This window comes from Helianthus annuus, chromosome 12, assembly GCF_002127325.2.
Source record: "Helianthus annuus cultivar XRQ/B chromosome 12, HanXRQr2.0-SUNRISE, whole genome shotgun sequence".
Classification (NCBI taxonomy): Eukaryota; Viridiplantae; Streptophyta; class Magnoliopsida; order Asterales; family Asteraceae; genus Helianthus; species Helianthus annuus.
Window position 1 is genome coordinate 29,636,553 of NC_035444.2, and position 11,304 is coordinate 29,647,856.

The 11,304-nt window shown below is 32.0% G+C and overlaps 2 protein-coding genes across 11 annotated transcripts; one reads left to right on the forward strand and one right to left on the reverse strand.

Moving 5' to 3' along the window:
* Window positions 1-1,311: 1,311 nt before the first annotated feature.
* LOC110943736 lies at window positions 1,312-2,430 on the reverse strand. Its single transcript, XM_022185470.1, has one exon. The coding sequence runs from the start codon at window positions 2,428-2,430 to the stop codon at window positions 1,312-1,314; it is 1,119 nt and encodes a 372-aa protein (XP_022041162.1).
* A 2,425-nt stretch (window positions 2,431-4,855) lies between these two features.
* LOC118479225 (zinc finger CCCH domain-containing protein 11-like) lies at window positions 4,856-10,040 on the forward strand. Of its 10 annotated transcripts, XM_035980867.1 has the most exons (14): window positions 4,856-4,957; window positions 5,225-5,254; window positions 5,669-5,810; window positions 5,884-5,973; window positions 6,242-6,404; window positions 6,473-6,534; window positions 6,730-6,887; window positions 7,007-7,095; window positions 7,366-7,554; window positions 8,146-8,249; window positions 8,335-8,525; window positions 8,618-8,680; window positions 9,308-9,442; window positions 9,701-10,032. In XM_035980867.1, exons 5-11 carry the CDS (start codon window positions 6,366-6,368, stop codon window positions 8,339-8,341), a joined length of 648 nt encoding a protein of 215 aa, XP_035836760.1. In that variant the 5' UTR covers window positions 4,856-4,957; window positions 5,225-5,254; window positions 5,669-5,810; window positions 5,884-5,973; window positions 6,242-6,365; the 3' UTR covers window positions 8,342-8,525; window positions 8,618-8,680; window positions 9,308-9,442; window positions 9,701-10,032. The 10 variants fall into 10 exon arrangements, with proteins under 10 accessions (XP_035836760.1, XP_035836759.1, XP_035836762.1 ...); XM_035980866.1 differs by having other exon boundaries at window positions 8,618-9,442; window positions 9,701-10,040; XM_035980869.1 differs by having other exon boundaries at window positions 8,740-9,747.
* Window positions 10,041-11,304: the final 1,264 nt, after the last annotated feature.

Below are 11,304 nucleotides of genomic sequence, written 5' to 3' on the forward strand. Positions count from 1 at the left end.
TAGATGGGAAATATCTAGTTCCTGACCAAAAACCAACTTTAATGGGGAGGAAGTGTGATAACTCGTTGGCCTGATGCGAATTAGTGTTGCTGCATGTAAAATTGCATGCCCCCAAGCAGATGCTGGTAGTTTTGATTTCATAATCATTGGTCTTGCAACCATTTGAAGTCGCTTGATAAGCGATTCAGCAAGTCCATTTTGCGTATGTACATGAGGTATTGGATGCTCTACACTTATACCAATAGACATGCAGTAATCATTGAAGGTTTGGGATGTAAATTCCCCAGCATTGTCCAACCGAATTTTTTTTATGGGATAATCAGGAAAATGTGCTCTTAACCTTATTAATTGAGCAAGTAGTCGTGCAAATGCCATATTACGACTTGATAGTAAACTCACATGTGACCATCTAGTTGATGCATCAATTAAGACCATAAAGTATCTAAATGGTCCAATGGGGGGGTGTATAGGTCCACATATATCCCCATGTATTCTTTCTAAAAAACTCAAGGATTCTGTCCCTACCTTAACTGGTGATGGGCGAGTGATTAACTTCCCTTGTGAGCATGCAACACATGTAATATCCTTAGATTGAAGAATCTTTTGGTTCTTCAAAGAATGACCACATGAATTTTCTATAATTTTTCGCATCATTATTGATCCGGGATGGCCTAACCGGTCATGCCAAATGATAAAATTTTCTCGATCCATAAACTTTTGGTTTATGATTGCATTTGATTCAACTGCACCAATTTTGGTACAATACAAACCAGAGGCAAATGCGTGTAACTTCTCTAATATGTGTTTTTTTCCCGAAATAATATTTGTGATTTGAAGGTACTCATCATGTCCTTCACATGTAGTCTCAAGATGATATCCATTTAGACGTATATCTTTAAAGCTTATCAGATTTCTTTGAGACAGTGGGGAAAATAAGGCATTGTTAATTTTGAGCAAAGTTCCACTTTGTAGAACTACATATGCTTCTCCAAAGCCTTCAATTAACTTTGTTTTACCAGATATAGTACCAACGCTTGCCTTTTTCATTGTTAAACTAGAGAAATAATCCCTTTTCGTTAGGATTGTATGTGTAGTAGCACTGTCTATTAGACATACATCTTCACCATTAATATGAAGTTTAGTTGAATTCTCCATATGCTTCAAAACAAAATAAAGCTTCATAAATAAAAGTATAATATGGTTCAAACATAACAATTTCATAAAGTGCCCCAAAAACAAAACATAACAAAATCCCAAACAAAATGTCTTAATAAAACATCAAGGAAATAACATAATTTTAAATATAATCATTCATGCATAGGGAAAATTGCAAGCATCCAACTGATTTGTATCAGCCAAGATATCACCAGAATCCAAATTAGCTTGCTCGATAAGGAAATCATCATAATCTAGATTAGTTGCATTAGTATGGTCCTTTTCACCACTTGGGACATCAACATTTCCATCTTCATATGTGAAATTTGTCTCTATTCCTTTTTGTTTGTCTTTTATAGATTGTTGGTAAAGCTCTACTAAGTGTCTGGCTGTACGACATGTACCAGCCCAGTGGTTGTTACCACCACATCGATAGCATGCATTAGATGAGGTTCCACTTTTCTTTTTACCTCTTTCATCATTGGATTTCTTTTCATTATCATGCAACTTCTGATGGGTTCTTTTGTTTTTGAATTGAACACAATGATAATTCCCCTTACCATATGCACGTCCACGACCACGTCCATGACCACGACCACGACTACCATGACCACGCCCACGTTGATAGCCACGACCACGTCCGTGACTTCCACTTTGGTCATTATATGTTACCACATTCACTTCTGGGAATGGGGTTGTACCAACTGGACGAGTTTCATGGTTTTTCATTAGTAGCTCATTATTTTGCTCAGCCACAAGCAAACATGATATTAAGTCACTGTATTTGGTGAAGCCCCTTTCACGATATTGTTGTTGCAAGACAATGTTTGAGGCGTGAAAGGTGGAGAATGTTTTTTCCAACATCTCCTTATCAGTAATACTTTCTCCACATAGAATCAACTGTGACGTGATTCTAAACATTGCTGAGGTATACTCACTTATAGACTTAAAGTCTTGCAACCTTAAATTAATCCATTCATAACGAGCTCTTGGTAATATTACTGTTTTCTGATGGTCATACCTTTCTTTTAAATTGGTCCATAGGACGAGTGGATCTTTGATAGTGAGATATTCATTTTTCAATGACTCATCAATATGGTGGCGTAAGAAAATCATTGCCTTTGCCTTATCTTGGGTACTCGTTTTATTTCCTTCTTTAATTGTTTCCCCAAGGTTATTGGCATTTAGATGGATTTCAGCATCCAAAGCCCATGACAAATAATTTTTTCCAGTGATGTCTAAAGCCATAAACTCAAGCTTTGCAAGATTCGACATGATTATCTATATTAAAGAAATATGCACGGATTAATGTATGTTATTCAAAATTATAATCCAATTAAATAATATTTGGGATAACAATTATTGACTACAAAGAAAAACAAGGTTAACAAAATAGTTATGTGTTAAGACGTTTAGAGATTACATATTAAATTCTAAATTTTGTTTACAAAGATTAATACACAGTATTTCTTCTCATATATCAAGGGTAATGTGTTAGTTAATCATGTACACACCCGAAATGTATATACACGAAATAAACATAAACTAAATATGATATTTATAATTATATTATAATGTGTAATATTGTTAACAAATACTTAAAACATATGAAGGAATATAAATTTTATAGAATATGGGTAGTAAATCGATTGGAATCAATTAAATATTTTAAATGAATCAAAGCTACAATAATTTAATAAGAGTACTGATGTGCATAATGATTTTTTTTCTAATGATTACTAGATGGAAGGTCTTTCGTTAGATTATAAAAAAAAAGTGTCTAATGGATTACCCTAACTTGCTTAACAATATGAGGCGCCAAGGTAATTGTTATAGTTATTTTGCCAATTGTCTTCGTAAAAGTGACGTATCATTTCATACAAGTTTGTTCTCTCATATTAGATTGCTATTTATATAAATTGTAACTACTCTTTCGAACTTGTGTCTCCCAATAATAACTAATGCAAAAGATAACTTTTAAAACTTAATTAAACCTTAAGAAGAATAAGAAGAGATACCATTTGATTATTTTTATATAAATTGTAACTACTCTTTCACCTTTTTTTTCTTTTTTTTTTCTTTACCTTACGATAGATAGTATGTACAAGTCTCTAACACAACCCAAAATAGTATGAATTACAATATGGATCATGTATAAAGAAATAATGAATAATGATAAAATGGTTAGAAAATATATTATACCTTACGATGGTGTGATCCAAAGCAATGACACTTGTGATAATACGATCCAACTCTAAAAACAAGTCGTGCTGATAATGTGTTTGAAACAACTAGCCTATTAACATTATAGAGATAAGAAGAGAAATTGGGGGAATGGATATTTTATTGATATCTCAAATGATTCACATGTGCCTCTACTTATAGGCTTTACAAGTTGGGGTTAAGTATATAGAGGGATGGGGGTTATGTATATGGAGGGATAGGGGTTAAGTATATGGATAGTCATATAATAAATAGGTAATAATTCATAACATAAAATAACTTATTAAAAATCATTTTTACATAACTTTTAAATTGTTTTTGAACTTTTTATTTAGTTATTTTTTTATTAAAACAACTTCATATGTTTATATGTAAAAGTTCCAAACAAGTTTAGGTAAAAATATTTTTTTTACATGTAAAAATTATTTTTTATGATTTTTTTTTTTTACATTTTAACCCATAGTTCTCCGATTCTTCACTTTATGTGGTTCCTAAATGAACTCACCCATGTTTGTGTGTGTTTTACGGAAAGAAAATAAAAAGGGTCGAAATCATGAGAAATGTATGAAGATATCACAACACCCTACGTGTCCAAAGAGAAAAAAAAATACTACATATGTCAAAGACCCAATACATGCAAGCTCCTCCATCTTTTTTATATTTTGTTACGTAATATTTTTATACGTCATTTAAAAAAGGTATACCCTAAAATTGAACGTTTTTTAATTTTAATATGAGTATAGTATTGCTATTCTTTAAAAAAACCGAACACCCAATTTTGTACAACACGTAAGTTAACATCCAGGTGTAAAACACCATGTACAAAGGCGCTCGAATAAAACACGATGTGTAAGTTTACGTCTAACTGTAAAGTTACAATTTGGGGCCCAAAATGTAAAACACAAAGTGTAAAATGATGCATAAATAAATTATTGAAAAAAAAACATGTTCAAGCTAAAAGGTCATGTTGAAAATGAACGTCAACGGTAAAACATTATGGCCAAAGCTAAAGCAACATGTTACCACATAAAAACGCTGTGTACAAAAACTAAAAAAAAAAACATAAAACGCATGTCTCAAGCTCCAATTTGTCTCTCTCATTTTAAACTTGGTTCATTTCAGTTTTTTAAGTGAGTCGATCTTTAATCCATCACAAACGAACTCGACTTGTCTGTTCTAAGCCAATACTACTTTGTTTTGTTTGTGGCAGAAACACTTATTCATAATTTATCTTATTAAATTCTATTATATCTATATATATATATATATAAATGAGATGGATTTGGGCTAGGTGGCATTTCTATTTGGCCATCTTGGCTGATGTGGCAATGTAGTTTAGGAGGGAAATCACATTTTGGTTCTACACACAAATTTACAATGGATGGACGCGGGATCCGTTTTTAAATCTGGTTGGGCATTGTTTTGGGTCAACCTAAAATGGATCCTATATATTATTTTCCAAAACCCTAGACACAGCATTCATCTCCATTCTCCTTTCATCTCCGTTCTGGTTCAAGCATATGATTCAGGCATTGACATTTCGAGTCAATCATCTCCACTATCCTTCATCTCCATTAAGGTATCTTCAATCACCCTAATACCAAATCCTCTTTTAATTCAATTCATTCTTCCATCACTATTAGGTGGAACTAAGTTTTTTTTTTTCAAAACCCTAACACCGCTCTCCTTTGTCGCCCTCTATAATCGATCACCATCAAAAACGCAGATTTGCTTTCTTCTTCATTTGATGGCTCAAAAGAAGGAATCATGTGTCCTTTGTACCCCTTTTCATCGTTTCCACTGTATAAAGACATTTCTTTTTTTGTATCTTTTTTTTTTTTTGCAGATTTTGTTATCTGGATTCTTCGGTCTCAAGGTAATGTTTGATTTTGGGTTAGACTTTGATTTCGGCATTCATTTGCACTTTTGGGGTTTCTGTTGTAAACGAGATGTTTGAAGTCGTTTTTTGTTTGTGTTGATCTGAGACTTTTTTTATTTTTTTCTACAAAAGCCAGAGACCATGCTACAAAGTGGAGTTCTAATGCTTCACAGACGATGGAGCTAGAGCTTAAGCCTTATATGATTTTTTATTTGCCTATTTTTGTTTGGAATGTATCTTTATGATTTTATTAAAATTGGTGATTTTAACAAATTAAACTCATCTTTAAACGAAAAATAAGCTTGATTAGATAGGTTTATTCAAAATAAGATCTTTTCAACAATTTATGTTCATCTGTGTCAGATCGGTATTTAAAGTTGAAAACTTTTTTTTTTTGGTTTTTATTCTCAGGTGGTGTTTGAGATTGAATCTTAATCGAAAAGGGTTTTTATTCTCAAGTGGTGTTTGAGATTGAAAACTTTTTTGGTTGCGTGATCGTTTAATCCTTGAAGAACGATATATCATGGCTGTGTATACTTGTAAAAAGTGTAAGGTATGTATAGTATAAAGCCATATTCTATATTTTTTTCAGTTTTCTTTTATCTAATGTTATAATTCTTTTTAAGACTGATGCATTTACTGTATGGAATGCTTGGGGACTGGCTTTAATTCCGATGGAACATTGTGCTCAAGTTCGTGTCAAGCTCAATTGATAGGTATTTCGCTCGGAGAACAATTGACATGAAATGAATTCATTTCCAGCTTATACAAGACAATATATTATGTCAATGTCTTCTACCTTCTCGAATACACTACCATTTCATTTTATTTCCACTATGAAATAAGTACAACTATTGTTTTGTTTTTAGTTTTCTTTAAGTTGATAATTATTATTCTGTACAACTGTTTTTAAATTCTATATTAGTGTAATTCTTGATGAAGTGTATTACTTGTACTGAATTCGAATGTATATTCTTCTGCCAGATGTGAAAGGAAGAGAAGAAATACTGATAATTCATAGCAAAAACAAGAAGCTCGACAAGAACGTGTCACTAAATGTGATCACGATGCGAACTTCTAGGTTAAACTGTATGAGCTGGCAAATCTAATGAACGATACAACCATCTTGATGGCAGAAGAGGCAAGGGTAAGATTAGTTTGAAAAAGATTGATGACTTGATTGATAGAATCATTGTAGGAACTGAATGAACTCAGATGACAGATGGAAAGAACAAGATGTTAGTAGCCTATCATGAAACCGGTCATGCAGTCTGCACGTAAGTATTCACTCTACTCATCAATTTAACATAATGTGATGCAGTTTGGTCTAAATTTAAGGAGTGGTTAATGATTGGAAAATACAGTATTATTGGGCTGTAAAAAATGGGACTATTATATTGTGGCTTATGTGCGAGTTAAGAGCATATTTGTGAATCAAGTTAAGTTGGCCAATACGATTTACCATCTCATAGGTTATCGTTATGGTCAGGGGTGGATCCAAAGTCTATATTGTGCGAGTTTTTCAAGGCTGGTCAATGTGCGAAAGGTTTCAAATGCAAGTTTTCTCATGACTTGAATGTACAAACAAAGGGTGAAAAGTTTGACATTTTCAGTGATAAGCGTGATGAAGGTGATGCTGTAACATTTTTATTTATTTATTTGTATTTTATTTTGTAGGTTTACCTTTTTTTCTTTGTGTCCTTTGATATGGATTATGGAGTATAATCAATTTCTACATGTGTATCTTAGGAACAATGGAGGACTGGGATTTGGAGACGTTGGAAAAAGTTGTGGAATCAAAAGGAAAAGAGTACAACCAGAATAAACCAACCGACATCGTATACTTTCTTAAGCTCTTACTTTATTACGTATCAAGTCTTTATATCATATAGGTGGATTATATTGGCTCTGTATCTAGCGCTAAAAAGACGATGCATGATAATTGGAATAAATTATTACTGCCAGTGCACGGGTGTTCTCCCACATTTTTTCTTTTGTTTTTTTTTCAATCAAGTCATCTTAAAGTATAATGTCAGTTTATGATACATTTTTGGGAATTTGATTTTTCAAAAAAATTTTCATTTGACTCGTGGGGACTACTTTTGTAGGTTTGTAAACACTTCCTCGATGCAGTGGAGAAAAAGCAATATGGTTGGTTCTGGGTATGTCCAAACGGTAATAAAGAGTGCCATTACAGACACGATCTCCCTCCCGGATACATCTTGAAATCTCAAATGAAAGCTCTTTTAGAAGAAGAGGCTAACAAGCTAGCTATCAAGGATGAGTTTGAGGATCAGGTGATTATCTTTTCACTAATGCACCCTTTTTTTCTTTGACTCAACTGCATAAAACCATAACCAACGTTGTTTAGATTTCTGTTTTGGTTAACCATCAATTTGGGCCGAGAAATTATCATTAAACTTTTTATTATATCAAGTCTAAGGTTATAGGCTACCATGTGAAAAATGATGAGTTTGAAGATTACCTTAAATTGTACACTGATGTCCCTATAGTTTACGAAAATTTTGGATTTGGTCCCTAGCTTTCCTAAAGTTCACAGATGGTCTCTGTGATTTGCACTTTATAGCGCATTTAGTCCCTAACTTGGGCATGCTCCAGTGAGGTTGAAGTGAAAGGAATGGCGAAGCTTGATTATCTTGACAATTTGCAGAACATGACACATTGAAATCAGTGAATCTAACATTCATATTCAAGAAAAAAAAAGTTTCTAAATTTTGCGATGGGTCAAAACCAGTTTGGATTAATCAATTTAACCTGTTTCTTTAAGAAAAAAAGTTTCTAAATTTTGCTGCCTGATCCGTTTGGGAATATAATATACCCATGATTAGTTAGCCATGTCCCATTAATATATGCATATACGTATGTAGGTTAAAGCAGTTTGTGGTCGTCTTCGTTCGAATTCAGGTAGCTATATGCTTGCTGAAGAGAAAACTCTTTATCATTTACTGAAAAACTATGAGCAAATCGGAAGGTAAAATGTGTTCTTTTATAGTTATTGTTTGATCATCTACACTTTCTTGCTTGTGATTTCTGTATAAACATTTTTTTATTTGCAGCTACTAATATTGAATAAAATTGCTACAATAAAAGATGGCGATACAATAGAATTTGAGGTACCTGGAGATGCTGAACTGAAAGCTTTTTTTTTTTTGGGGGGGGGGGGGTGGATGTGGGGAAGTTTATGGAGTATGCAATGAAGACCCCATTGACTCATCACGCGGCGTCGCCAAGCGGTTTAGGGGTCCAGGTACGGGCATCATGTTCTTTGTTCCAAATTGCGTATTATTTCTTGATTTCGCCTGGAGTCTGAACCGTAACATATGGTTGTCGTTTGTGTAGGGTTGTGTTTGAAGAAAATATATCTAAAGAATCTAAAGAAGGCTTACAAAATAAATCTATCAGGTACTTACAGAGTATTTAATTTTAGTATGCCAATTAATTAACACACCGAAGGATTATAGCAAAGTGTTTTGAGGAGAAGAAGACTCATATCTAAGCTAAAGTTCTTTAAATCTATGAGGCTTCAAGTGCTAACCTGATATTAAGGTTCTGTTTAACGGGAAAGAAACTTATAATATGTATTTATTGTTTAATTTTAAAATTTGATGGCTGGAAACCAAATAGATTGTAGGGGTAGACTTTTGTTATGGAGATCAAACTCTGACATAAAATGCTTTGCTTCTTACTATCAAGACGTTCTAACATGTTGCCCTCATAATCAAACATACCCAGATGCTTAGTTATCAATAAGATCATACATTTAGTAATCAAATCTAATATAAAAAGTCACAGGGGAGACAAATATTAAAATCAATGACAACAATAATACGGCATAGAGGAGAGATGGACACCATTGGGGGCTGGGAAGATGGGATTCGTGACTAAATGGAGCCCAATTTTTTAGCTGCTATAGTGTTATTTTTTTGTTTGCAACTTAATTACGAGGATGCTATTTTGCTAACCTTTGGGCTGCAGTTAATTAGTGGGCTACAATCAAATTTGAGTTCTTAAACTTTTGGGCTTATGCAGTGTGTATTTTATCTTCTCGTAAAGAAGTAAGCGGAACAGACTAACTTCCAATCTCAGAACAACAACAAAGCCAACTGAAATCCAACCTAAAACTCCTACAGTGCAGTTAGTGAAATGAACTATTCAAGCTGACAGGTATATTCCTTCTCAAATTTATGATAAATTGGATCTGTCAGGGTATCGTAGTTTGGATCTGGAGATGAGTCTGAGAGACATTTTGGCCTTTTTTCTCTGAATCAACAGCCCAAGTATCAACTAAGTTTTCACTAGAAACGTTCATCTTAGAATGGGTTTTGCTTTCTAACTGTATGATAAATAAATGAAATAAAAAAAAAAGTGTTGTTATATGTGTGTGGTTGTTACTTTTTGATTTATCTACATCTTTACATGTAGGAGTGCAAATCATACTTGGTGGAAATCATGCTAGGCTCTTTGCAACTTATATAGATCGTTGACTGTTTGTGATGTAGCGAGTACTTTGAGGCTTAAGCATAAATTCGGTTAATTTCATAGTTTGAATAAAAAGTTGGGTAAATTTTTATATGAGTCCAGGTGATTTCATCATTTTAAATAATTGAATCTGATCCTTGAATTTTTAACTCATTGAGTCCGAGTGGTTTCCAAGTCCATGTGATTTGAACATACAAATACAGAAACACTCAAGGTGATGATAACATTCATGTTCATATGGATTCTTGATGTATAACATCTTATATATTAATATTATTAAGGTTTTAGTTGCTGCTAACTAGGTATGACTATTTGGTACTGGGTATCGGTACTGAATTTTTTCGGTACCGGTGCCCCTTTTGGCATATTCGGTACCGACACTTTAGGTACCTGTACCAGTTTTTATGTCAATTTCACATTTATAGCCATTGATTCTACATTTACATCGAGTTTTACTGCAACAGTCTTAAATTATGAGCCCAAGATGTTAATTTTATTTACCAGTTGCTTGTGATTTTATTAGGAAACTTCCCGGGTTATAAAGATTCACAACTACATGATATATTTTTATTAATTAATATATATATATGTATATTTATTTTTTAGATATAAAGATTCACTACCCGGGAGTATTCCCGGGTTATAACCTAGTTCTATATAAATACAATTAGAAGAGGGGGATGAGTGCATGGCAGCTGGCCATTTGTTACTCTTTTTAGTTTTTTTAGTTAGTTTTTATTTTTTTACCATTTTTCCTTTAAGATTTAGTATTTACACTTATAACCCTTCAACTACTTAAAAACTTTAGGGGGCGTTTGGTTCGCGGAATGTATAGGAATTGGAATTGGAATCCCTATGGAAATTGTAATTTGATGGATTCCTTTGAAATCCATAGATGTGTTTGGTTGATTAATGTATTAATAGAATTAGAATTTAAAAATACCTAAAAAGACAAAATTACCCATAGTTATAAACAATTGGCAAAAGTTTTAAAAACAACTTACCTTATATAAAAATTTAAAAAATTCCAAAAAATTATAAAAATTCAAAAAAATTCTAAAAATCATAAAAAATTATAAGAATTCTAAAAGATTCTAAAAAATCCAAAAAATTCAAAAGTATCAAAAAAAATCTAAAAAATAATAAAAAGTTCAAAAAATCTAAAAAATCCAAAAAAATTCTAGAAAATCAAAACAATAATAAAAATCCAAAAAATTCAAAAAAATTCTAAAAAATCCAAAAAATTATAAAAATTCAAAAAAAATCTAAAAATCATAGAAAATGATAAAAATTCAAAAAAATTCTCAAAATCCAAAAAATTCAAAAGTATAAAAAAATGAAAAAAAATCTAAAAAATAATAAAAATACAAAAAATTCTAAAAAAACCAAAAAAATTCTCAAAAAATAATAAAAAAATTCAAAAATTTATAAAAATCGAAAAAATTCAAAAAATTATTTTTTGAATTTTTTTGATTTTTTAAATTTTTTTGGATTTTTTATTATTTTTTAGTTTTTTTTATTTTTTTCATTTTTTTAGAATTTTTTTG

Coding starts and splice junctions, on each gene's coding strand:
- LOC110943736 (XM_022185470.1), bottom strand. CDS start 2,430: ATGTCGAATCTTGCAAAGCTTGAGTTTATGGCTTTAGACATCACTGGA.
- LOC118479225 (XM_035980866.1), top strand. CDS start 6,366: ATGAACGATACAACCATCTTGATGGCAGAAGAGGCAAGG. Junction 6,405..6,472: donor TGATGGCAGAAGAGGCAAGG/GTAAGATTAGTT, acceptor GAATGAACTCAG/ATGACAGATGGAAAGAACAA. Junction 6,888..7,006: donor CAGTGATAAGCGTGATGAAG/GTGATGCTGTAA, acceptor TGTGTATCTTAG/GAACAATGGAGGACTGGGAT.